The following is a 27,982-nucleotide window of genomic DNA, read 5'->3' as shown; positions in this document are numbered from 1 at the left end:
TACAAACGTATTGTTAAAATCCACAAATATCTTGGAGATTTATTCAAGTTCTAAGAATCAAATGTCTTGATAAATGCACACACAAGACTCAAATGGCATATCTAAATGACAGGTATATTTTTGGCGCTGCAAAATATGATTCACACTGGAATTTTTAATCTTACTGGTACTGGAGAAGTTGGGAAATTAGCTAAAAAAGTGCTTAAATCTGACCATGAAAAAGTATACGAACCCTGTATTGTACTTACAGTGTTCAGAATCGCCTTGCACTCATTTCCAACACAATGTTTGTGACTTACAATGCTTAATTTGAACTGAGGAAAAAGTGAAACCAAATTCTATACCGATTTTTAGTCAAAAATTGATTGTTTGCATTATACACGAACAAATAGTATATTTTTGCTGCTTTACACTGACTTTTATCCGTGTTGGCGGTCCAGGTGATGATCCTGAAAGGGCAAAAAGAGGAGGTGACTTTCTTACGGCCATCGCCGGATGGCGTCCACCTCGCGGTAGGCTACCAAGATGGCAGCGTGCGTCTTTTCAGTTTGATCAACGGACAAAGCAACGTTTGCTTCAACGGACACAAGTCAGCCGTCACCGCCATAAACTACGACGCGCTGGGGGCCAGATTGGTCACCGGCTCCAAGGTTGGTTCGTGAAGAATTTAAAGAAAAATCCTACATTGACTGAAATAATCCCATCCAAAAAAAATATTGCAGATAGGGCGGCAACTAATGATTATTTGAAACTGTCAATTGTTCTTTCTATTAATCAAATCAGATTTTTTGAAAACACATTTTAATTTCCTCCTATATTCAAATATTGAAGTTTTGGACAAACAACGGAATGTGCTATGTGATAAAACAATAAAAAAAAGTGTCAAATAACTTAAAAGTTCACAAAAATACATACAACATATGTATGCTATACAGACGCTGCCCTACTTACAAACGAGATGTGTTCCGGACGATCGTAAATTGAATTTGTCCATAAGTTGCTTCAGTGCTATATTATGAATGGAATGTATGTTTATGGTTCATATAAGTATGTTTAAGGCTTATATAAGTAAGCTGTATTGTTTTGTACTGCTTACTCATACAAGCCTTTCATAAAATAATATGCTCTATAAAGATAAATCAAGTTAAGTTTAACTTACTTTTGGAAGATGAGCTTCAACAGTTCGGCGACTTCCTCCTCTGTGGTAAAAAGTGGCCGAAAAAAAGCAATCAAACCATTTTCTCAACCACATCAAGCTTTCTTATTCCACTTTTATTTCAGCAGAAACGGCTCACCTCTTTACACCAACCATATAAAATGGATGCACGAGATATTAAACAATAAAAATGTCAAAGTTCTTAGCGCGCTGGAGATACAGTATAGTATGTTTACACATGAACTAGAAAGAGGAAGCGGATTTCTTCTTCGGGGTGGATGCTGGGCATGCACTCACAGCGCCACCACACGCCGGTAGCGGCGGAAAAAGCACTACAGTAACATCCTGTACTCGGAAAAAGGTGCACACAATACAAAATCTAACTTACAGCAATGTCCGGATATTTTTCGACTTTCTGAAAAAATGTCCAAATCTACCTTTTTTCGTAAGTTGAATGTTCGTAAATAGCGGAGCGTCTGTACTTCTGCAAATGAGTAAGCTACTCTTTCCCTACCACCTTATTCAATTATATATAATTTAATACTATCATAATACATTTAGAGTTATACAAAAGGAACATAGATCAATAAATATCAATTTCAAAATGTTGTCTTGTCATGTTTTATAGTTAAATCTTTGACTGTGATCAACATTCCCATTAGTCAAGTCACATTTATTTCTATAGCCCTTAATCACAAAAATGTCTCAAAGGACTGCACAGGATTACAATGACACAATTACCTGATCTTAATCCAACATGCGGGCAAGGAACAACTCAAAACCTCAGCGTGAGGAAAAAGAGAAACCTTGAGAAGGGACCTCACAAGTGGTAATATGCAAATGATATACAATATGCTTAAGAATTATCCCCTTGTCATTTTTTTTTCTCTTTACTTTGTTTCATAATTTTAACATGTTTTTGTGTGTATTTCTGTAGAAATTTCTGTTCTATGGAAAATGATTAAATTTGTAGCGTGAAACAGTTTCGTGCCAATTTATTTTGTAATGATGCAGTGTTCCATAAAAAAAAGATTAAAAACACATTAAGATAATTTTACAAAAACGGCTTCAAGGCGCCCTCTGTCGGACTAAAGTGGTAGTACAGCCCTACAACTTCTCAGCGTTTTGCCCTTTCCCCCCCTTTTTTGTCCAATGTTTATTAAAGTTGTTGATTTTCAACCTTTTGTAACTTTGTATATGATGACCAGTGGGGAAAAAAAAAATTCAATCAATGCACTCATTTTCATTGATCTAAGTGTCTTAGTGGCTTATAAATCTCGCAATAATGTATGTAATGATTTCACGCATACGATTAATAGTACAAATAATATGTGAAATGATATAATAATGTGTTAATAAATACACACATAAGTGGCACCGGAGTATAAGTCGCACCCTGTCAAACTATTAAAATATGGTAATCTTAATACTTGTCTGATTATTTCCTGCATGTAAACATAGCTATTGTCTCTCTGGTAGGACACGGATGTCATCGTGTGGGACATCATCAATGAGTCCGGCCTCTACCGACTGCTGGGTCACAAGGGCCAAGTCACGGAAGCTCTGTTCCTCAAAGACAAGAACATCCTGGTCACCAGGTAGAATCAAATGTTTTTTCTGTCAATTAGGATTTGAATAAAAGTCTTTAAATGTGTTGTCGGCAGCTCCAAGGACAGTTTTGTCAAGTTTTGGGACTTGGACACACAGCATTGCTTCAAGACGCTTGTGGGCCATCGTAGTGAGGTGAGTGGGCTTTGTTTCATCGCGCTACCTATTGGTTTAAAAAAACACTATTCATTAAAAAAAGCCCTTTATTGATATTTAATATATATTTAGTTATTATTTCTATTGTATAAAAATGGCAAGTTATAATACTCGTAGATGGAGACATTTGCATAATATGAGCTCGAAAACCTTAAGGCAAAAAAAAAATTGACTTTGCCTCCGTGAGTTTCTGTAGGATGCATTTTTTTCTTGTGCTCGTTTTTGGTTGCACTACACACTTCACGGACATATATTGGTCCAATAATACACACTGTCTCTTTAAGCCCCCAATATTTGTTGTTTGTTCTCCAATGGAGGATTCCCTGCTTTGGAAATCTTCAATACAAAATTCAGACATTTTTCGCATGCAAAACTCACTCAACTGAAAATGACACTTCAACCCATTTAGGAGGACTTTTCCACAATTCATCGATTTAATATCAGTCGGTTTTGGAGTTTATCATACTTAATCCGAAATCTGTGATTCTGGGGTTCAGTCTATTCGTTTAAGTCCAGGACCAAAATCCAGACTGATGATTCTAACCAGAATTGACTCGAGGAAACAGGATACCATTATTTTTAATGATGATCAGCCCAATTTAGGTTGGAAACTGCCCTAATGAAAAATAACTTTAAGAATTCATACAGATATCAAAAAATAATGATATCTGGAAAAATAGGGTTGTGTCTGAAGTAATCAGCAACAATCTTTATATAGTATACTGGTCTTGATATACAATTCCATTTATAATTCATACAGATATCAGATTTTACAATAGATATATTGCCCAATACCAGGATTATATCCACCTTCTCACCGCACCGCTCATCCTCACTAGTGTCGCGGGGGTGCTGGAGCTTATCTTGGCTGTCTTCGAGCAGTAGGCAGGGCGCACCCTGAACTGGTTGCTGGGCACGCTATTATATCGGAATGGAAAAAAGTTGTGGCGGCACAGCAGCGTGGTGCGTCCGCAGCACAGTTCTTAGGTCATTGGTTCAAAACCAGCTACCAACCTTCCTGTGCAGAGTTTGCATGTTCTCCTTGTGCTTGCGTGGGTTTCCTCCGGGCACTCCGGTTTCCTCCCACATTCCAAAAACATGCATGTCAGGTTAATTGGCCGGTCTAAATTGTCCCTAAGTGTGAATGAGCGAGTGAGTTGTCTGTCTCTGTTTGCCGGGCGACTTTCTGGCAACCAGTTTAGGGTGTCCCCTGCCCACTGCCCAGAGATGGGTAAAGTCGCTTTTCAGCCTGAGAGATTTGGAGGAACAGGAACTTCTTCCTCAACGGGCTGTTTTGCAGCATTGATTCCTGCATTTAGTTTTCTTTATTTTTTTCGTGGCGTTCAGGTGTGGGCCATGACCTTCCTGAACGAGGAGCGGCAGCTTCTGACGGGCTCTGTTGACAGTGAGCTCCGAGCCTGGGACGTACACTACCTGAAGGAGGTAAGCCGCCCCCTGCAACAAGAAATTGGTTCCTCGCCACTTTGGCCCTGATGCTAACTTGTTTGCAGAAGCGGGAAGACGGCGAGCCCGAACTCAAGAAAGGCAAAAGTCTGCAGGAAGATGACCAGGGTGAAAACGAAGAAGTTGACGAAAATCCGGAAGACGTAAGGTTCAGAAGGTCTCGATGATAAATGCGGGTGACTAAGTTTCCTCGTGTGTTGGTTTTTTTCAGCGTATTTTGAGCTGCAAGAAAGCCGGTTCCATCCTCCGTGAGAGCAGAGACAGAGTAGTGTCCCTTGTCGCTAACACCAAAGCCGGAGTTGTCGCCGTTCACGTGAGTACTGGCAAAATGTCATATTTTGTAGGAAAGCACAACAATTATCAAACTGATAGCGATCACAATTGTCAGCACTATTGAAAAAAAAATTATAATTTTTCTTCATCCGACACTACTTGCTAAGAAGATTCAAAGCATTTATGTTCCTCATAAGACTATATTTCCATTTTCTAGCACAACTTGGTCGTTTCTTCTCTCGACCTCTTTCTAATGTGCGTGAGGCACTGGCGAGCTCAGCCAAGATAAGATTTGAAGCATTTATTTTCCTCATTAAAATATTTTTTGATTTTCTATAGAAGTAATATCACAACTTGGTCGTGTCTCCTCTCTACCTCTTCATAATGTGTGTGTGTGTGTCACCGGAAAGCCTGACTTGTTGGATGGATAAACATTTTTGTACCTTATTAGAATGCTCTATATTTTGATTTTCTATAGAAGTAGTAGTGCAACTTGGTCAAGTCTACTTTTTACCTCTTCATTATGTACATGAGGCACCCGAGAGTTCGGCCAAGATAAGATACAAAATATTCATGTCCCTCAATTGAATATATTTTCATTTTCTATCAAACTAGTAGCACAACTTGGTCGTGTCTCCTCTCTGACTCTTCATAATGTGCAGGAGGAAATGGTGAGCTATGCCATTATCAGGTGCTTGGCTCAGGCTGTTGCGATATGACGGGCCTCTAAGAATGAGTGATATATTTTGTTTTAGCTAAGGCTTGTGTGACATAAAGTATTGGAGCAATTGAAAAATGTTTAAAAGTGAGATATCTTTACATAATAAACACAGCCATACGCTTGCAATTCAATATCTGGTGCTTATACCAGTATATTGTCATTATATTACTGAGAAGGCAGGTATTAATTGATTGAATGATTGATTGACAAGGTCAATCTCTAGACTGTCCAACACCACTTTTGGAGAAGATATTACTTGAGCTGTAAAAAATAATTGTTATTGTATTGAAAATTAAAGACAATGGTAAAAATAATAGACTTTTGCATTTTCATATTATTTTTCTAAATATAGCATTCAGTTAAAATAAAGTAGCCACTGTCCAAAAGTAGAATTGTATCTTTTATCAATAGGAAAAAACCTATTGTTGTGCATAACTAATATTTTGCTATGGCAACCATAGATGCTTACAAAAAGTCTGTCTTGAATCCAAAAACGGTGCACTAGACAACCACAAAAATATATTAAATAAGCTCTTTTTTTTGTCCCCACACAATTGTTATTTCAAAATGGTAGAATTTTAATGTTGTTTTTTCAAGGATCGTAAAGTGCTTGAAATGTAAGTGAAGTGCTTGTAAATGCTTAAAACTATTGTCATGTTTCACAAGTCTGCTTGAAAATGACCCCGACACTGCTTTCTGGTGGCATCACACTGCCATTGATTGCATTTGTTCTTCCCTTGTGACTTTAGTTAGTATGGCATTGTCCTATGAATCGTCATCGCCCCCTACAGGTTGCTACGCATAAACAGGACACTATAAAATGTGTATTCTAGCAAGGGTTACATATTGATGATGGACGTTCATCAAGGGCCATGGAAAAAAATTAAGTTAGGGTTTTCAAGTAGTAAACGGTAATGGGTAGAACTTCCTGACACTGAAAATTCTTCATATTACTTTCTTTACCCAAACTAATATGGGGGGAGAGTTGTCTCAAAAAGGTTAACACACATGATGTTCAGATCCACAAATATATTTGCAATTTACTAAAAAAAATCGCATGTCTTGATAAAGTCACATGAAATAGCTTACGTTAATTGCAGATATATTTGTGGATCTGCTACACAATTCACACTGGGATTTCTGTTATTGGTACGAGAGTAAATTGAAGAATTGTTTTTGAGTCCTTAAAAAAGTCCTTAAAATGTGCTCGTTTTTGGCCATTAAAAAGGTATACAAACCCTGAATTTAGCCTGTCATCAACCTCTCTATTTGGTTACCCAAAAGTTAGATTTGTCTACTGAAGTTTTAGTAAGTAAATGTTTTTCAACACAAAAGTTTAGTCTCAAAAAGTCTCCTTCCATTTTTTGTATAGTCCTCAATAACTAAGTTTGCACCCCTAAAATAATTGATTTGAGTGGAAAACAATGTTTTAACTAGAATATAGTTGCTCAAATATTTCAAGCAGCGTTTCTAGTATACACGCAACATTTTTACTTCTGATTGATGGATTCATATCTCCAAAACACATGGAACACTTGTGCACCAAAATATGAATTTGGAAAACATAAAGCACTGTTAAAACGGCCCACTTTTTCATTTTTGGACTACAGAAATGTTATCAATTTTGTGGGAAAAAGACACTTGGTGTGGTGTTAAAATTTATAAATACCCTTTTTTTTGTATGGCCCTCATCAGGGTAACAGCCCTGTCCTGGAAGTCTTCAGTGTTCTGTCAGAGGAGCAAGTTTGCAAGAATTTGGCCAAAAAAATCAAGAAAGCCAAAAAGAAGGCAGCCGCCAAGTAAGTACGCACGCTAAAAGTGTTCTTATTCAAGTCAAGTCAAGTCATGTTTATTTGTATAGCCCTTAATCACAAAGAGTCTCAAAGGGCTGCACAGACCACAGATTATTGCAAACCACAGACTATTATGACACCATCACCTGATCTAAAACCTACATGAGGGCAAATAATACACAGATATTGTCAACATAAAATATAGGTTATTCATATGCTATAGAATAGAAGTGTGTTTTAAGCTTAGATTTAAACATTTCCACTGAGGTTGCTGATCGAATCTCAGGGAGTAGAGCATTCCACAGCACCGGGGCCCGAATGGAGAACGCTCTTGAACCTGGGGATCTCTTCTTGGCTCTCGGGATCACTAGTAGACCAGCATTTTCAGAGCAAAGGCCCCGGACCGGAACATAGGGGGAAATTAAATCTGAAAGAGATGAGGGAGCAAGTCCATGCATGATTTTGTATACTAGCAACAAAACCTTAAAATCACATCTTAAGGAGGGAGCCGATGCAGGTTAGCTAAAATCGGGGTATTGTGGTCAAACTTTCTTGTCTTAGTTGAAAGCCTCGCTGCAGCATTTTGTACTAGCTGAAGGCTCTTGATTTTGGACTTCCGGAGACCGGAGAGTAGTGAATTACAGTCATCGAGACGGGAGGTAACAAACGAATGAATTATAATCTCCACATCCGACTGAGACAGCATAGGGCGAATTTTAGCAAGGTTGCCAAGATGGAAAAAAGCTGTTCAAGTAATATTAACGTGTGTTTGAAAGGACAGATTGGGGTCAAATATGACACCTACATTTTTTAGTTAGTCACTCTGGGTGATATTACATTTGTCAATGTTCAGAGCCGTTTTTGAGAAAAAGTTACGGTATTTAGATGGACCAATAACTAGCATTTCGGTCTTTTCAGAGTTAAGGCGCAAGAAGTTGAGTGACATACAATCATTTCTCAGTGAGGCAGGCCTCCAAAATTTCCAGTTTAGTGTTGCAGATTCCTCAATGGGAAAATATAGTTGAGTGTCATCTGCGTAGCAAGGAAAACTGATATTATACTTGCGAATAATATCACCTAGTGGAAGCATGTAAATGCTGAAAAGAAGGGGCCAAGTACTGAACCCTGCGGAACACCACAGGTAACACTAAAAGGCTCAGATATCATTTCACCATATTTAACACAGTGCGTCCTATCTATAAAACAACTGATTTTATATTTATATATGAAATCATTATTTCATCCCAAGGGTCGTCATTGCCCCTAAACAAGCATGCTTTTTTTGTTGCACAATGTGCATCAACACACTAAAACTTATATATTTCTTCCCTGTTGCATTGAAAAATGGGTACTCGTATCTTATTTATCGACTTTGGGAAACCCACGCAAGCGCGGAGAGAACATGCAAAGTCCACACAGGAGGTTCGATCTCATGACTTCAGAACTGTGCCGCACACTGCGCTAACCACTGCGCCGCCATGCTGCCCAATTTTTGCCATTTTGACTCATTTTTAAAGGCCTACGAAAAATTTGTTTTGTAGCTATATAGGCATGGGACTTATCAAAATAAAGCCCGGACACTCATCTTTGATTTGGGATAAAACATTTTCAGGCATTTACCATTGTTTAGTAAACAACAGTTGAACAATTTCTAAGTTTCTTGAAAATACTAGTTTTCAAGAAAACTAGTTTTTAAGAAAACTAGTTATTTTTTACGGGATGCATTTCAAGCAGAAATTTCATTATTGTTCTCTTTTTGCAAAACAATGATTTCCATAAACACAAGGGCACTTTGCATGCATAATAACATTTTATTGCAAGAACACTTAAGTCATACATGAACGATGCATTAACTTTGCACAAACTTTCACATGATCTCGGTCACATGACTATTGCATTCCCTCGGACGACAGCTTTCCTGCGGATGTGCAAAAAACGCCATTCCCCAGAAAGAAAAAAGCTCTGTTGAAGGGTTAACTATTATAATAGTATATATTATAATACTACTTTATAATGTGTTTCATTTAAAAATAAAACAAGAAAACGTTTTTTTACATTTTGGCCCTCAAGGTCAATGCTTCTGAAAATGTATTTATACGATGTGGCATTGAAGGAATTAAGGATGGATGGTTGGTCCTAAAGTCAAACCAGTTGAGAATCACTGATCTAAAGAGAGGAAGTTTGACATTTTGTGGTGCACGTTTCCCCCCCCAGAGCAGCAGAGGGCGGCGACGCTGACGAAGAACCGCAAGTGAAGAGGACGCTGAAGGACCAGATGGTCCGACTCACCAACATCAAGGCCTCCTCCAAGATCAGGTAAGATCTGACGGCGTTCCACGCCATGTTCTGGTCCGACTTAAGCTGGCGGTCCGTCCCAGTTGGGCCGACTGTTTGTGGTGTGGCGGCGGCGAACTGAAGGTGGCGCTTTTGCTGCACGACAACACGCTGGAAACGTACAGTCTCAACACGCGGGACCAAACAAAGGCGGCCAGGAAGACTTCACGTTTGACGCTAGCCGGCCATCGCAACGCCGTGCGAACGCTTTCCTTCAGCTCCGACAACTTGGCCGTCTTGTCGGCGTCCGGAGAGACGCTCAAAATATGGAACAGGTCAGAAAATATCGCACTTTATCAAATTGGCATTATAATTACAGGGTTTGTACAGGTTCTTGAAAATCCTTAAAAATGCTTCAATTTTAATATGTTTTCAAAGACTGAAAAGAGCTTGTATTTTTGGTGAAGTGCTTTTAAATATTTGAACTGTTGCCATGTTTTTCATCAATTCTGCTAAAAAATGACACTGACTCTGCTCTCTGGTGGCTTATTTTCCATTGCATTTCTTCCCTTGTGATTAACAGCAGCTGGCATTAGTTTGTACGGCATTGTCCTATATGACGTCATTGCCCCCTCCAGGTCACGCCCTAGAGGGCGGGTACAACCTAAACAGTGCACAAATGAAATGTGTCGAAGTGCAAGGATTCTGTATCAATTATGTACAGTTATTATGGCCCATGCAAAAAATAAGGTAGCGTTTCGAATGGGAAGAACTTCCTGCAACTGAAAATGTAATCGACATATTACTGTCATTTTTATCCAACACCTATATAAAATAAATTTATTTGCAATTTACTCAAGAGCTAAAAATCATATCTCTTGACAAATGCACACACAAGATTATAAATCGCATATGTAAATCACGTGATTTTCTTTCGAATTTTTTAATTAGTTTTTTGTTCTTTTCCTGGGTTTTTATACATGTTCAAACTCAATTCCTCCGCCCATAATTTTTTACGTTATCAGGGCCTTGTTCTCAAAACATCGCCTGCCGTACTCCGTCAAGAGTCCTGTTATCAAAATTCCCTAGTCAAATTATTCTGCATTTGGAACGGCGTGACCTGTCATTGAACTATAGCCTACTCGGTGAAAATCTTCATTGCACTCAATAAATGTAACTTGTATTTAATCGTATAAAATCCTTTATTGTCAAATGTAGAAAATCCTTCATTATACACGCACTGGCTCGGTCCAATGGCAAATTGTAATGCACACGTTTCCCAGGTAGAAACTGTGCCGGCTGAGGTGGAAGGCTGGCCCAGTAGTAAGGAGATGGAACAGGGACCTTTGTCTTGGCGGGGGATCGGCATAACACCACATTTATGGATTTTGTCGGTATTTATTGGGTGTACATTGACAGAAAATCTGCCTCAAGCCACTCACACATGTCCAAAGAACAATAGTGTACATTTTCACCAAAATCGCAGTTCCAAATTCCGTACAGCTCCTTCAAATGAGAAAAACAAATCAAAAGATGAGAAACGAATTTTATTTTGTTGTTCGTGCAGGTCAACGCTGCAGGTTGTTCGCACCATGTCGTGCCAGTACGCGCTCTGCTCGCTGTTTGTGCCCGGCGACCGGCAGGTCATCCTTGGGACCAAGGTGGCCTTTTTATTTGAAATGATTGCTTTTTGCGGTCGTTTACACCGCTTACATATACAAATCCCTTACTTCGCTTTTTGCAGAGCGGCAACCTGGAGATCTTCGAGTTGGCCTCCGGTAGCCTGCTGGAGACGCTGGATGGCCACAGGGGGGCGCTCTGGTCTCTCTGCTTGGCACCTGACCAGGTATGTTACTTTGTTATTTTGCTCTCATTCTTTCTCTCTGAGAATGTTGATAACAGGAAATAGCGAACACACTTCTGCTGCTCTCTGGGCACAAGAGGTGACATGCAATCATGCCTTCGATTGGGGCTCTGACCATAAAATTATTTTCATTTATTCAACATGATTATCATTTCAGTCACTATTTCATAAAATTAGCTCCAAATAATCTTGCCATTCACTTAGATCAGGGTCACCAACCTTTTTGAATAGCTACTTTTTTTATTACTGATTAGCGTGAAGGGCTACTAGTTAAATGTGTTATCATGTAATGAACGTGTTATTACTGGTTACTAATTGTTCAACTACTGTGCTATTTATTACACAGTTGTTGGTGTGCAATTACTGTGCTATTACAAAAATGTTACTGTGCTATTTTTGACAAAATTGTTGGGGTGCAATTACTGTGCTACTACACAGTCATTAGTGTGCAATTACTGTGGTATTACACAATTGTGTAATTGTGCAATTACTGTGCATTTACTGATATTACAGTAATTACGATGCTCTTACTGTTATTACACAGTAATAATTCTGCTCTTACTGTTGTTACACAGTAACTACTGTGCTGTTACACAGCAATTACCAAAATGGAATTATTATTAGTGGGGTTAAAATAGACTCAATCAACTGCGACAACACCCCCCTGGTTTAGGGGCACTGAAAAGTTGAGAATATTTTTAATATTCATTAATTGGAAAAAAAAAAAGGTAAATGGTCTGCATTTATATAGCGCTTTTCAAGTCAATGAAGACCTCCCAAAGCGGTTTACAATGTGCTTCACACTTACCTATTCACACACGCTCACACACCAATAGCAAGGACAGCCATGCAAGGCAACTCCCTGCCTATAGGGGACACTGGGGATTCAGTGTCTTGCCCAAGGACACTTCGAAATATAACACGGAGGAGCCGGGAATCGAACCTGCGATCTCTTGATAAAAATGTAATACATCCTGGATGCATTACGAATCGTGTGAAAATTTGCTTTTATTATTTTGATATTGCCAATGATGTCTTTTTCATAATATATATATATATACTGGACTGTCTCAGAAAATTAGAATATTGTGATAAAGTTCTTTATTTTCTGTAATGCAATTAAAAAAACAAAAATGTCATACATTCTGGATTCATTACACATCAACTGAACTATTTCAAGCCTTTTATTATTTGAACATTGCTGATTTTGGCTTACAGCTGAAAAAAACTCAAAAATCCTATCTCAGGTCAGGGGAATTAGCAGGCCAATCAAGGACAGTGATGCCATGGTCAGTGCACCAGTTACTGGTGGTTTTGGCACTGTGGGCAGGTGCCAGATCATGCTGGAAAATGAAATCCTCATCTCCATAGAGCTTTTCAGCATATGGAAGCATGTAGTGCTCTAAAATCTCTTGGTACACAGTTGCATTTACTCTGGACTTGATGAAACACAGTGGACCAACACCAGCAGCTGACATGGCTCCCCAAACCATTGCTGACTGTGGGAACTTCACACTGGATTTCAAGCAACTTGGATTTTGCTCTTCTCCAGCCTTTCTCCAGACTCTGGCGCCTTGACTTCCAAATGAAATGCAAAACTTGCTTTCGTCTGAAAAGAGGACTTTGGACCACTCTGCAACTGTCCAGTGCTTCTTCTCCATAGCCCAAGTCAGACGCTTCTTCCGTTGTCTTGAGTTCAGAAGTGGCTTGACCATGGGAATACGGCTATTGTAGCCCATTTCCCGGACACGTCTGTGAACTGTGGCTTTTGATACCTGGACTCCAGCTTCAGCCCACTGTCTTTAAAGCTCCCCCAAATTCTGGAAGCGGCTCTTCTTCACAATTTTGTTAGGGCTGCGGTCATCTCTCTTGGTTGTGCAGCGTTTCCGGCCACATTTTTCCCTTCCAACAGACTTTTTGTGGATATGCTTTGAAACTGCACTCTGTGAACAGCCTGCTCTTTGAGAAATTTGTTTTTGTGTCTTACCCTCCTGATGGAGGGTATCAATGATGGTCCTCTGGACAGCAGTCAAATCAGCAGTGATTTAGTTTACTGAACCAAGCTGAGTGTTTTTAAGGCTCAGGAAACCCTCGCAAGGTGTTTCGAGTTAATTAGATGATGCAGGTGATTAGTTGAATAGCCTACTTGTATACTTTTTCATGATATTCTAATATTTTGAGATAGGATTTTTGAGTATTCTTAAGCTGTAAGCCAAATTCAGCAATATTAAAATAATAAAAGGCTTGAAATAGTTCAGTTGATGTGTAATGAATCCAGAATGTATGACATTTTTGTTTTTTTAATTGCATTACAGAAAATAAAGAACTTTATCACAATATTCTAATTTTCTGAGACAGTCCAGTATATATATATATATATATATATATATATATATAAAATCTTTTGCTGCTACCTGCTTGCACTAATATATTTTGTGTACATGTAGCGGGGCATCGTGACCGGAGGCGCCGACAAAACAGTGAAGTTTTGGGACTTTGAGCTGGTGAAGGACGAGAACAGCAAACACAAGTAAGGAGTAGGATGCAGTTTCTCCATGTGTCGTTACTGTGGTAACTACTGTAACTACTACTTACTAGCACGGCGTTACTATCACACCGTTATTGTCACGGCATTTATAGCGTCCAAGCCAAACCAAAAAAGAAGGACCGTGACCACAGGTGACGTGTAAATGAAACTTGAATTCCTTCTCCGGATGGTGAAAACTGCCAAAGCACATTACAATGCATTCAGACCATGTGCCGATGAGTCCACGAAAAACAAAGGACATATACTTTACATCTGTCTGAACTATTACAAGATATTGTTTTTTGATAAATTATATAAACACTTTTAGCACAGGGGATGAGTGGTTAGGGGTTCTGTGGCACAGTTCTGAAGTCATGGGATCAAATCCAGCTACCGGCATTCCTGTGCGGAGTTTGCCTGTTCTCCCCCTTCTTGCGTCGGTTTAGTCTGAGCACTCCGGTTTCATCCTACATTTTAAAAAAGCAGAAACCATGCATGTCAGGTTAATTGGCCGGTCCAAACTGTCCTTTGGTGTGAATGAACAGGTGGTTGTCTGTCTCTGTGTGCCCTGCCACTGGCTGGCAACCAGTTCAGCGTGTCCCCTGCCCACTGCCCGGAGATAGCTGGGATGGGCTCCAGCACCCCCGTGACCCAAATAAGGATAAGCGTTGCAGATAATGGATGGATGTATAAACACTTTTAGCAACTAACAGCATTGCCTTGTTAATCCTTAAACATGGATGGAGAAAGATTGGACGTGCAATTGTAATCAGCCATTGTGTGAGAATAAAACAAGATTGATTGCTGCGCCAAAAAGTGATGCCTGAAACATGGGATTAGTATTACTTAGCTATATTTTTCAACTTAAACCTTAGATAAACACAAAATATCTTAACACTTCTTTATGAACTTACATTTGTTTTTAGCCTTGTATTGCATTTTGAACACAAAAAAATTATTGTTATAGAAAGACAGATGCTGTAAAGACAACACCGCTTTATTATCATTGCATTATTATCCCAGACTTACCACGGTGTGCCCTCTAGTGCCTTGTTTGCAAATTACATGCATTTTTTTCCCCAGGAGGCTCCATATGTGTCATCACATGTAATTACTGTGTAAATAATGTCCAAATATAACTGTGTTATCACGGCGCTACCCCGGTTCCCTCAGGTTCCCAGTGTACAAATAAATAACATTTTTATCCCAGGAGGCTGACATTGAAGCACACGAGGACGTTGCAGCTAGAAGAAGACGTCCTCTGCGTCAAGTTGTCTCCCGATCAGCGCTTGCTCGCCGTCTCGCTGTTGGACTGCACCGTCAAGGTTTTTTACGTGGACACCCTCAAGGTGAGTCAATACTACAAGACGGCTCCAAAAGCGGCGTCAAATCACTCTTTATGCTGTCTGTTTATTTGCAGTTCTTCTTGTCACTGTATGGACACAAGCTGCCTGTCCTTTGCTTGGACATCACACACGTAAGTTGCATCTTCATTACCAATTTGTATTTATTGACAGCACATTTTTCACTTTTTCATCAAATTCGCTGAATATTGGGCAACCATTTTGGGTAGTGAGTTGCAGTAGGTTGAATAATTAGACACAGCAGGGAAAAAAAGATTGATTTTATTGTTTGTATCTGTTGATCGTCTTGAGCCTGAAACCTTGGGAATTCATGAGGAAATATGATTATGTAGGACTATCATGTTGAGGTTTTTGAGTTTTTTCCTTGCTCTCAGGTAGGTTTCAGATCAGGGCATGGTGTAATAGTAGTCTGTGGTTTTGCAATAAGACTCCTTGTGCTTAAGGGCGTCACAAATAAACATGAGTTGACTTGACTATCTAACTTTTTAATGTTGTAGTCATTTCAAAATGCGAATTTCCGTTTTTTTTTTTTAAGGATTTATTTAAATTATTTTGCATTTTTGGCACTTTTTTCATTATTATCATTCCATTCTGCAACAACCTTAGATGAGTGGTTTATTATTTGTCTATAAATGGACTATTCATCAAATATCTTTTGAAACACTTACAAATATAGCAAAGTAATTCACGACATGATACTCAAAATTTGGGAATAAAATAAAATTCCCCTGGTGATTTAGGATCTAGTATCCCATCACTGAGGGGCAGGATGGCGCCTTGCACCAAAAAACAATGGCGACCAGATGATAAGGTGCTGTATCTGAGTCAGATCAGTAGGCTTTTCCTGTTACCTATAACCAAGGAAACCAGTACTCTTATCTTTCTTGTGGGGGTGCAAATACCTACCCAAAAAATAATGGAGAGTACTTGCCCAAGACACACCACAGGTGCCCCTACAACCTAGCTGTTAAGGGATCCCTTAAATATGTCTTTTTTATGCATAATGCAATAGAGTTGGATCAGAAGAGTTTTTATCCATCAAATAAATGATAAAATAAATCAGTCTTGCTGTCGAAAAACTGTAAAAGTGTTTAACAGACGCTCCTCTACTTACGTTCTGGACGATCGTTCCTCAGTAGAATTTGTTGCTTTGGTGCTATATTTTGTATGTTTAAGGTTTGTATAAGTACGCTTAAGGTTTGTATAAGTAACCTGTATTGTTTTGAAACTGAAAAATAAACGTTTGATAAAATACAATGCTCTATAACGTTACAAAGCAGGCAGAATGATAAAGCATAGTCCTGAAAAACAAGGCTACACATTAGGCGTTGACATTCTGTGATCTGTGAAGCCTTTTGTGACTCCTCGTGATTAAGGGCGTCACAGATAAACATGACCTGACTATAAAGATAAATAAAGTTCAGTTTAACTTACTTTTGGAAGAGTTAGGCGACTTCTTCCTCTGTGGTAGAAAGTGGATTAAAAAAAGTGATCCAAACATTTTCTCCACCGCATCAAGCTTTCTTATTCCACTTTCATTTCAAAAGAAACGTCTCGCCTCCTCTTTACACTTTAGAACCAACCACATTGAATGGATGCAAGCGATATTAAAACAATAAAAATGTCAAAGTTCTTAGCGTGCTAGAGATACAGTGCATTGTGTATACACACAAACCAGGAAGTAGAAGCCGGATTTCTTCTTCAGGGTGGATGCTGGGTATGTTCTCACATCGCCACACGCCGGTTGTGGCGGAAAATCCAACTTACAGCAATGTCCGGATATCTTTTCACATCCCGAAAAAAAATGTTCATATCTATTGTTGTCCGTAACTAGAATGTTCGTAAGTAGGGGAGCGTCTGTACATACATATTTATTTTTAACATTTTTATTTGTTGTGTCTTTCCAGGACAGCAGTCTGATCGCCACGGGCTCTGCGGACCGCAACGTGAAGATCTGGGGCCTTGACTTTGGAGACTGCCACCGTTCCATGTTTGCGCACGACGACAGGTTGTCACATTCAAGGTCGCCCGAGGTCATACAATGTCGTGACCTTCATGTCGTCTCCCCAGCGTCATGTGCCTGCAGTTCGTCCCCAAGACGCACTTGTTCTTCACGGCGGGCAAGGACAAGAAGATCAAGCAGTGGGACGCCGACAAATTCGAGCACATCCAGACTTTGGAGGTTGGTTCTTCAGACCGTTAAGTGTAATGTTAAGTGTCTTCTAGTGGGGAAACATTCAGTAAAAAAAAAAATTGATTCTAACACTAGCTTCTATTTTTGCCTATCATACCTATGTTCCTTTTTATAAAAAGTCATAGATCATGACATTTTTACTTCTTTTACACAGTGGAATCCACACTTAGGTCACTGCCATGTTTCTCTGATTGTTCAAACAATACAAATTGGGGCTTTAAAGAAGAAACTAAACTTTTTGTTTTTGTACAAGCCGCACCAGATTTTAATTATTTAATTCACGTCCGCATCATACGGATGCCCTAAGGGATGGGCAGGGCACCCGTATGATGCGGCAGGGGTAAACCAGTCAAAGCTGTTGGGCCCTGCTGTTGAACAGAAGAGTGTGTTATGTCACCCTGACCCGAATGACACGGCCGCTTTCTTGTGTCTCGTTTCATCTGGAGGGACGAAAGCATGACCGACTTGGGTGCCGAGGTGCTTAACTCTTTTGGGTGTTTAGGCATTTGGGTTGGCCATGGTCCCAAAAATTTTGTGTGTGTTTTTTGTTACTTTTTTCTTTTCTTTGTTTTTGTATGTATTTGTCTTGATGTCGGTCACCCCTCTCGAGGGATATGATCAGGGTAGATAGATAGATAGATAGATAGATAGATAGATAGATAGATAGATGGATTCACGTCCATTTCTTACATTAAAAACAAATCAGCGGGTAAATGTCTAGTACAGAAAAGTAACACATTGTGCCGCAATTAATCGTTTGCGGACTATGTCTGCGACTGTCAATATGAATCAACTATCACAGCACTCAATATGAGTTAAATATGCGTAAACATATTCGAAGATTGCGGAAAAAAAAATCTTGAAACAAAACTGAAAATACTTTACTGACTATAATTCAGAAGCCCGTAATTTTTTTATGTAGTAGTATACTTGAAGTATAACTTGGTCTCCTCTCTATCATTTTAGTGAGCCAAGAATGGGAAAGCTTAAGCTGCATGGCTCAGCTTGTGTACAAGCTTTTGTGATTGTACTTTCTTCTGAAATTTTGTCAGTACAGTACATCGAGTTACGTTTTGAGAATGTTTTTTTTCCCCTGCTCCTGTTGTTGATGCCAATGCAACCCCAATAGTCTTGTTCTATATAAGATGTATTGGACTATAAGGCACATGGAATTAAAACTACAGTTAAAGGTAACGTACTTATTCATGTATAACTGTGGCGCATGCATTCCAAAAAGTCACTTGTAATAATTAGTTTGAGCTGAGAAACTGAATTTTATCTATCTACCTACCCTGGTCATATCCCCCGAGAGGGTTGACCGACAGACGGCAAGACAAAAACATACAAAAACAAAGAAAGGAAACAAGGAAAAGGTAGCAAAAAACACAAAAAAATTGACAATAGCCAAGCCAAATGCCCAAACAAGTTAAGCACCTCGGCACCCAAGTCGGTCATGCTTTCGTCCCTGCAGATGAAACGGGACACAAGAAAGCGGCCATGTCACTCGGGTCAGGGTGACACAACCAACTCTTTTGTTCAACAGCAGGGCTCGACAGCTTTCACTGGTTTACCCCTGCCGCAGCATACGGGTGCCCAGCCATCCTTAAGAACGGGTCCACAATTCCACTATCCTTTCACAACACCTCTCCACTCCTTCCTATCACCAACAAGGGCTCTAGCTTCCTCTACATTTAGACCTCTTTCCTGCAGTGCACTTATAACACTATCCATCCACGTCAATCGCGCCCTTCCTCTTGGTCTTCTTCCATTGACTTTTGCTCTGTAGATCCTCTAAATCTACGACATTCGCTCCTCATCCATCCTCTCCAAGTGTCCAAACCAACTGAGTACTCACTTATCCACATGGTTGCTCAGTTCACTACTACTCCAGTTCTGTCTCTCACAATTTCATTTCTCAATCCATCCAATCTTGTCACTCTTAACATACTCCTCAAACACCTGTGTTGTATGGTGCAGAATTTCATAGCGATATTTATTTGAGAGTTAGGTGCTCACATTATACACAAGTGCTTGTTACTCAATGAATCAGTCAATTCATGACTACTTCGCCAAAAGAAAACATGAATAAGGGCAGTGTTGCGTAAATGACAGCGCCAGTGCTGTTGTTATCAATGGCTGCATTCACTTGTTACTGTTCCTTGAGGATTCAAGGAAACGCCGATCAAAGACATCACCATTGTGTTTTGTATTTAGAGTGCATGCGTTGTGGAAAAGAGCAGTTAACCTTTTCCCTTGGTGTGGCCCACACAGGAATTTGGCAATCCAACATCCACATTTACAAACACGTTTGACACTCGGCGCTATAGGTTTTGTGTTGGTTTTCTCCGAAAAGTGCCTGCGCACACCTCAAGCCAAAAGCAAAGATCAGATCTCCAGTGACGTAGCACGCGGTTGGAACTCTGTGTGGCCAGGGCTTTACAAATCTTTATTTCCTGGTCCCCACCCCAGGGCCACCACGGCGCGGTGTGGGGCTTAAGCATCAGCCCCAACGGGGATTACGTGGCCTCGGCGTCCCACGACCTTTCCCTGCGATTGTGGGAGAGGACCAGGGAGCCGGTCATCCTGGAGGAGGAACGAGAAATGGTGAGGACAACCTAGCATCTCCAAAACATCCTTATGCCTCAATATTTTCCTCCTCCTTTGACAGGAACGGGAAGCAGAGTTCGAGGAGAGCCTGGCCAAAGGGGACATTCCACCCGTAAGTTGTTTTTTAATTGACAGTTTGTCATTGTGTTAACTAGCTGTTAGCCTGTTAAGTTTTTGGTCATGGTATATCCAAGCCCTAGGTCAGTGGTCATCAACCAGGCTGCACAGAAAAAAATAAAAGTGGCCTTATTTTAGAGGCATGAAAAGCCTTCACCTTTAGCAGAAATTCTTTGTTTTGAAGTCAAAATGATGACCTACGTGAAGTGTATGGGTGCAAGAAGAAAATATTTTGAGGTATTGTGACATTTCCCAGAGTGAATTAGGCGTTTTAATTCAAATCAAAGTAGTTTGCGTGGGCAGGGGTACTGTATATACAGACGCTCCCCTACTTATGAACATTCGAGTTATGAACAACGGCACATACATTTTTTCCGGGATGTCAAAAAATATCCGGACATTGCTGTGAGTTAGATTTTGTATTGTGTGCACCTTTATCTTAGTAGAGGACAATACTGTAGTGCTTCTTTTCACTGTGTGGCACTGTGAGAGGTCACCCAGCATCCACACCGAGGAAGAAATCTGGCTTCTACTTCCTGGTTTGTGTCTATACACACTGCACTGTATCTCTAGCACGCTAAGAACTTAGACGTTTTAATTGTTTGATATCTCGTGCATCCATTCAATATGGTTGGTATAAAGTCTAAGGAAGAGGCGAGCCATTTGTTTTGAAACAAAAGTGGAATAAGAAAGCTTGATGCGGTTGAGAAAATGGTCGGATCGCTTTTTTTTTTGTCTACTCTCTACCACGGAGGATAACCTCTTCAAGTACATCCCCCAAAAGTAAGTTAAACCTCACTTTATTTATCTATATAGAGCATATTATTTTATGAAATGTTCACTTTTTAGTAGAAAACAATTCAGGTTACTTATATAAACCTTAAACATACAAAATATAGCACCAAAGCAACTTACGGACAAATTCAATTTATGAACGATCGTCCGCAACCTAACTTGTTCGTAGGTCGGGCAGCGTCTGTCTGCGTGTGTAACACACATATCATGTTATTTGCTTCCCTTTGGGTTGCCCGGATGTGGTCTCATACTTAGGAACGGTCAATGCTTTCGAATCAGAGGAGACACTATTAAATGAGACATAATCACGCTAGTTTTTGCCCACATTGTCGTCATTCTTACTGCCGTTTCCCTGGTTTAGGTGCCCGGAGAGACTCCCGGCGAGACGGCCCCAGCCGGCAAGAAAACCGCAGAGACTGTCAAATCCGTGAGTGGACGTCACTCGGTGAGCGCCGGTCCGGCAGCAATTTTGGCTGACTTTTGCTTCGTGACAGGCCGAGCGCATCATGGAAGCTCTGGAGCTGAACCGTGCGGAGAAACGCAAGATGGAGGAACACAAATACGCTTGCCAGCGAGCCGGCAAAGAGGTGAGAACTTGTGGTTTTGTTCGTCCTTTGCCTGATGTGTTTTAGGCAGCTGGCATTCTAGCCTTATTGTCGGTGGACTAACTCACTGATAGCATGTTAGCTTTTGGGATGTTACCATGGAAGTTTTTGACAAATGATCATCTCCTCGATATCTCGTTTGGGGGGAAAGGTATATGCGTAGGCTAGCCTGACTGAATCGTTGGAATTCAATCCATTTTGGAAGCCTCGATTTCCCTAACTTCCGAATGTTGTACTCTGTTAGGAATTTAATATTAAATTTGATCGTTCACCAAATTGTTTGAATTAGTTATTTGACTCCATGAACCAAACACAACCTACATTCACCCAACAATGCGCGCTCATTTCTTGATGGAAAAGATGAACAAGAATAGCTGACATTTTCACACGGGGGCAGATTTAATTTCATAAACAATTTAGCTAAGTGTACTCCATCGAAAATGGCCAAATTAGTCGAATTAGTGTCTGAGAGTCTCTGGGCAGCCTCCACCACCTCGGAGAAGAGCGCCGCGATGTCTGGAATTAATCAAAACACAAGCGTTTCTACGTCATCAGGGCCTTGTTCTCAAAACATCACCTGCAGTCGTCCGTCAAAGTCCTATTATCAACAGAACTAGACAAAATATTCTGCATTCGGAACGGCGCGACCTGTCATTAAACCATAGCTTACTCGGTGAAAATCTTCATTGCACTCAATAAATGTAACTTGTCTTCAATCGTATAAAATCCTTTATAGTCAAATGTAGAAAATCCTTCAACTCGCTGATGCCAACTTCTGACTTTAATCATCATTGCAGCCTCTGTCAAGTCCTTTGGTTGTGTGTGCAAGTATGTGAAATTCTTAGATGCGCTTGAATGAACTCTTCCTTTTTCATTTTTGGGGTTGTAAAAAGCTTCGAGCACGTGTGTGAAATTGGTTTACAACCCCACTAGCACACCATTGGAACATATTGTTAGTGTGGTAACTCACTGTTAGCACATTAGCTTTTGAGACACTTATGAGACCTTCCCATGCTAGTGTTTAACAAAATCAGCGTCTGCCCTATCCTTGTTTACGTTTGATTGAAATTTAAGTTATTAGCTTATTGTTAACGCACTAACCTCTGCTCAATTAATGGCTAATGTTTTCGTTGTACTCACAGTTACCGCTCCCCGATCCAAATCCCGTCCTGATGGCCTTTGGAAACATTACTGTAAGTTTTTGTTCACTCAAAAGTATTTTTAGAATTCTTTTTCACGGGGGGCCATTTACCTTATATATTTTCCTTTCTCTTGTCCTTTTTTCTTTCTTTATGATTTCCCATTCTTTTTTAATTTTTATTTTATATTTGAGCTTATAAGAACTGGCATGGGCAAATTGCAGCGTTTTGAATCCAAACCACGCAAAAAAGTAGTGAGAAAACAATGTTGAAAAGTACCACTAATTATTTATTAGTATTTTGTTGAAATGCCTACATTGTTGGCCATCTTGCTACTACGGGTAGCCCCCATAAAACAACTGTTTTTTCCCTCTTTTTTTTCCTCTATAGCTTTTTCCTTCTTTCTCCCCACATTTTTTTCCTTTTTGACCTTTTTCCTTTCCCTTTTTCCTATTTTCTTTTTCTTTCTTTTTCATTTTTGTCCTTATATATTTTCTTTCTACTTTTTTTATTTTATTACCCCTTTTCTTTTGTTTTATTCTTTCTTTGTATGTATCACCCCCCTATTTGAGAGCCACTGCATTATGGAACTTCACTATCAACTGACTATTCCATTACTGATGCTGCAGCCCCATTAGTTTCTTTCTTCCCCTTTTTGTCCTTTCATTATTTTTTTCTTAAAACGGAAGAATTGCAAATTTCATTTTGTGTTCTTTGATTGCACTTCCAGCCTTCCCGCTACGTTCTAGATGTGATCAAGAAAGTTCCATCCAGGTGAGAAGCAACCCCCACCCCCGCCCTCCAAAGACAATGTATTGATTCATGTTATCGAGTTTGAAAGTGTTGATTACGTCTTGTTTACATTTTAAAGAAAATGCAAGTCTCTTGTAAAATACAACGCAACTTTAATCTTGCTTTTCTTGTCAACTCAGTGTATATCGTTTTTTTCTTGAACTGTAAGGCGGATCTCAAAACACCAAATTGACCAGAAATTCCAAAGTGCTCCTTATAACTGGGTTCACCTTATATGTGGATAAAATCAGACATGCACACAGTATTCATATGTTAGCGATACTACAGACGTTGCCCTACTTACGAATGAGATCGCTAGCAAGTTGAATATGTTAGTAAGTTGCTTCGGTGCTATATTTTGTATGTTGTACTCCGAAAAAGGTGCACACAATACAAAATCTAACTTAAAGAAAAGTCTGGATATTCTTCGACCTCCCAAAAACAAATTCCTATCTACCGTTTTACGTAAGTCGAATGGTCGTAAATAGGGGAGGATCTGTACACATAGTTTTATGGTTTATTATGGTATTTGTGCCACGATTTGATCAAAAATGTGACAGGAATCAAACCCTGATAGATTTGGTGAGAACGCCAAAACCTGTCAACCAGCGACACATGTAATATATGAAAAGGCATTATATTACCTCGTTTTCACACTGTTTTTACTCAAGGTGCCCGAAACTAATGTTGGAGAATGGATAATAAAGTCAAAAGAGTTGTTTCCCCCGTTGTTCTTTTTTGCATTTGTTGATATTTTTTGGGACAACTTTGTGTTTTCTCTTATCTTGAACCTCCTTATAGAGCCCTTTAAATGTTAGTAAACAAGTGTAATTTAGCTAAACTGTGTGTGTATTGAAGCAGAGTGGCAGAATTCATGTCAGATTAGAGCAGTCCATTGACACAAAAATTTGAAATAGCACAAAGTATGTGCTAGCGGCAAGATAGTGACTTTATTTTAGTCATCAAGGTCAATCCAAAAACTGGATTTGCGCTTGACTTCTTCCTTTAAAGGTACTAGGAAAATGGAAAAAATGACTTTTAAAGTGCTTAAAAAGTGCTTGAATTTGGCATTGAAAAAGGTGTAGGAACCCTGTATGTGGAACAGTTATCCAAGAACACTACAGTAGTTGGTATTGTAGTTTTTAGTTCATAAGCTGTATAGTCCAATGCGCCTTATATATGAAAAATTTATCACAGTAGGCCATTTCAGGAAGTGCGCCTTATAATCCAGTGCGCCTTATACTGCGCAAAATACCTTTTTAGTTTTTTCAATATGACTTTTTCTTTATCAGCGAGCTGGAAGTGTCCCTGTTGGTGTTGCCCTTCCCTTACGTCCCGGATCTGCTGGAAGTCCTGCACGTCTTCATTCGGCAAGGCCTGCAGGTGGAGCTGGCCTGCCGCTGCCTCTTCTTCCTGCTCAAGTCAGTTTGCTTTTCCTTCCAATCTTTCATTAATCCACCGCAAACGCTCATCTTCTATTCAAATTGTGGCTTTCAGTGGCAACCAGAATATTCTGATGACTACGAGCAAATTTCTCAAAAAACGTGTTTTGGCCTAAAGTTATATTTCACTGGTTCTGTAAAGGGTCTTGTGATGAAAAACAGCAAAGGGAAATGGCTGGTGGGAAAAGAAAAAGAGAAAAGGCAGGAAAAAAGAAGAGAATATATTGAATTACAAAAAGATAATACAGACCTTTTTTGTGGTACCCGTAGCAGCAAAATGGCCGGCAATCATGTCGGCGCCCTCTAGGTGAGCCTCATGTCGTGTCAATAGACACGGATTTTTGGACCTACAAGTATTTAAAAAATGCACATTTATGAGATGGTTCATGTATTATTATAAAAATCAATATAGTATTTAAAGAACAAAGATTTTTTTACCACTAGGAGATACTAAATAACACACACTTTCCCTATGAATGTTGTTATTCAAACATTTTCAATATTTGAAAATTCTATTTAACCGTTATGATATGATTATAAATTCTCATTTTTGGGGCTTATTCACCCTGATAGTCCTTTATGTCTTTCCTCTTCAAAGTCTCTCTAAAACGTGTTATACGCTGGAGGGCCACGTCTAAAGTCATTGCATACAACGTTGATATCAATGACAATAAAGACGATTCGAATTCAATTTATGATTTTCAATGTTTGACGGCTTTGTCCGATCTGGCATAATTGGCATTTTGCGAGAATCCCCCGTCTTTAATCTTTTTTTCTATTACGGCACAGGATTCATTTTGGTCGCATCTGCGGCAGCCGGAAGCTCCTCCCCGTCCTGGACCGTCTTCGCACCGACACCATCTCCAGGGTGCAGGACATTCGCGTGAGTCTTTATCCACTTCCTTATTGTCATCCTCCGTCCGTCTTGAACATTGTGGTGAAGGCTGCGACTAAGGAGTATTTTCATACTTGACACTGACTATTGAAATCATTAGGTGAATGAGAAGGAGAGAAAGAGAGAGAGAGAAAGAGAAAGAGAAATGGACAGAGCAAAATAAAAGCGAGTGAAAAAATAAGTGGAGAAAAGAGAGAGAGGGGGAGAACAAAGGGAAAGAAGAAAAGAGTGACGGAGAGAAAGAGAGGTGGGGAGAACAAAGGAAGAGAAAAAAAGAGGGGGAAAAACAAAGGGAAAGAAGAAAAGAGTCAGAATGAGGGAGCGAGAAGAAAGGGAAAGAGGAAGGGAGTCTGCATGAGGGAGGGAGAACGAAGGGAAAGAAGAGAGTCTGAATGAGGGAGGGAGAACAAAGGGAAATTTTTCCACACTATAAGGCGCACCTAAAAGTCTTAATTTTTTTCAAAAGCTGACCATGCGCCTTATAATACAGTGCGCCTTATATGTGGATCAATATTAAGTCGCAAAGTCTTGCAACTAAGGCAAGCAGCCTTAGATTTTCCCCCGAAGGCGAAGTAGTCCGCGGTATATGCTGGGATTTATATACCGCCGTTTCATTGGCTAACTAATGTGTCAATCATCATTTGAATCGATCACTATTGGCTAAACCTATTCGGAGTTAAAGGGGGCGGATCCTTTTTATCATTTACAGACTCGCATAGGCTAAAGGGGCAAAACAAAGCCTGCAATTGGCCGAAAAAGATGTGTCAATCATCAGTTGAATCGATCACTATTGGCTAAAGTTATTTGGAGGTAAAGGGGGCGGGTCCTTTTTATCATTTACAGGCTCGCATAGGCTAAAGGGGCAAAACAAAGCCTGCAATTGGCCGAAAAATATTAATGTGAATAGCAAGTTTAATTGTCTACGGAGAAAACATGTTTTACCATTCTGTATTTGTAAATATTTTACTCTCCTGGATTTACTACACTCACGGATATAAGAGGACCACGGTTGCACATTATTATTGAAAGCAACGACTTTGGTGAGCTACTCCGGCTATATATTTTACCAGTATCTTGTTTCAGAGTGATCGATGTTTCTGTGATGGGTCTTTTTTTTCAATTAAACTCAATTCCAAGTGTTTATTGTCATATGCACAGTAAAGTTGTGAGCGAAAAAGAAAATAGAAACTAAGGAATGGTTGGCATTTCTTGAATCCCAAGACTTTAACCTTCCAAATGTTATTTGGAACGATGCATTTGAGTGACATCGTATCGACACCGCATCCGCATGTGTCTACGACACGTATTTGCTTCTTTGCAAGCTTTGGGAATGTTAAGGGGGTAATAAGTTGGACTGAACCATCTGACTATTTTGTCGACGTTCCCATTGTAGCGCCCTATAATCCGGTGCGCCTTATGTATGGAAAATATAGGATCAAAAACTATTTTTTGGGGGTGCGCCCTATAACCCGGTGCGCCTTATAGTGCGGAAAATACGGTATATTCATTTAAGAGGCTTCACTCTGTCAATGAAACGAATCCGGCGACGATGGAATTTGTTTTTGTCGACCGTGTCAACGTATCGTCGCGGCCCTAATCCTCATTTTGGTCTTCGTTTTCTCGTCTGTCCTGTCGTCCAGGACCTTCTGGGCTTCAACAGCGCCGCCATGTATTTCCTCCAGCGCGAACTGGAGAGTCAAGAGGAAGTGTTGTTGTTCGCCGAGGCCACGGGCCGACTGGACCAGATAAAGCGGCGGCGAAGGAAGCGAGACAGAGTCGTCCTCACCATCGCCTGACGCTCCTCACGCACGTTTTCTACCAATAAAGTTGGATTGTTCCGTTTCAGAGAAGTCTTACATTTCATTTTATCATAGAGCCAACAAAACTCCTTCGATGCGTCTTCCACCGCAACAAAAAACAAATCGGTTTTGGTAACGGAAGGGAGTGTTGAAGAAATGGTTGACAACTGAAAGGAGGAAGAAAGGGTTGAAAATAAAAGAGAGGAAATTTTACAAAATTTAATAAAGGATATACAAATTTTATGAAGGACTTTAAGGGTCCGAAGGAAATTAAAGCAATAAAATTAAAAGAAGAAAATAAAAATGTTATCAGTGTCTGAAACTCATGACAAAATGTTACCAGGACAGACAACTCTGAAAAGTTGCCTGCCCCATTTTTCACAACTTGAAACACAAT

The 27,982-nt window shown here is 39.8% G+C and overlaps 1 protein-coding gene across 3 annotated transcripts in view; it reads left to right on the top strand.

Annotated features, from left to right (window-relative positions):
• The window catches only part of wdr3 (WD repeat domain 3), a 30,698-nt gene extending 3,035 nt beyond the window's left edge, over positions 1–27,663 (top strand). For 2 of the 3 annotated variants that reach the window (XM_088352467.1, XM_088352466.1), the window contains exons 3-27: positions 441–650; positions 2,636–2,754; positions 2,821–2,899; positions 4,268–4,363; positions 4,432–4,527; positions 4,596–4,697; positions 7,074–7,177; positions 9,386–9,487; positions 9,550–9,780; positions 11,013–11,106; positions 11,190–11,291; positions 13,757–13,839; positions 15,047–15,185; positions 15,257–15,313; positions 17,108–17,208; positions 17,271–17,382; positions 19,864–19,998; positions 20,063–20,113; positions 21,275–21,340; positions 21,408–21,500; positions 22,661–22,711; positions 23,388–23,431; positions 24,742–24,870; positions 25,681–25,774; positions 27,427–27,662. In XM_088352467.1, the coding sequence (XP_088208593.1) occupies positions 441–650; positions 2,636–2,754; positions 2,821–2,899; positions 4,268–4,363; positions 4,432–4,527; positions 4,596–4,697; positions 7,074–7,177; positions 9,386–9,487; positions 9,550–9,780; positions 11,013–11,106; positions 11,190–11,291; positions 13,757–13,839; positions 15,047–15,185; positions 15,257–15,313; positions 17,108–17,208; positions 17,271–17,382; positions 19,864–19,998; positions 20,063–20,113; positions 21,275–21,340; positions 21,408–21,500; positions 22,661–22,711; positions 23,388–23,431; positions 24,742–24,870; positions 25,681–25,774; positions 27,427–27,582 (2,646 nt within the window). In that variant the 3' untranslated portion in view covers positions 27,583–27,662. Of the gene's footprint in view, positions 1–440; positions 651–2,635; positions 2,755–2,820; positions 2,900–4,267; positions 4,364–4,431; positions 4,528–4,595; positions 4,698–7,073; positions 7,178–9,385; positions 9,488–9,549; positions 9,781–11,012; positions 11,107–11,189; positions 11,292–13,756; positions 13,840–15,046; positions 15,186–15,256; positions 15,314–17,107; positions 17,209–17,270; positions 17,383–19,863; positions 19,999–20,062; positions 20,114–21,274; positions 21,341–21,407; positions 21,501–22,660; positions 22,712–23,387; positions 23,432–24,741; positions 24,871–25,680; positions 25,775–27,426 lie in introns of all 3 variants that reach the window. The other variant, XM_088352468.1, reaches the window with a different exon arrangement.
• Positions 27,664–27,982: the final 319 nt, after the last annotated feature.

The sequence above is a fragment of the Urocampus carinirostris genome, chromosome 14, assembly GCF_059441175.1.
Source record: "Urocampus carinirostris isolate Australia breed hairy pipefish chromosome 14, RoL_Ucar_1.0, whole genome shotgun sequence".
Taxonomy (NCBI): Eukaryota; Metazoa; Chordata; class Actinopteri; order Syngnathiformes; family Syngnathidae; genus Urocampus; species Urocampus carinirostris.
Note: the sequence above shows the minus strand (reverse complement) of the source record. Positions and strands in the feature narration are given on the sequence as shown.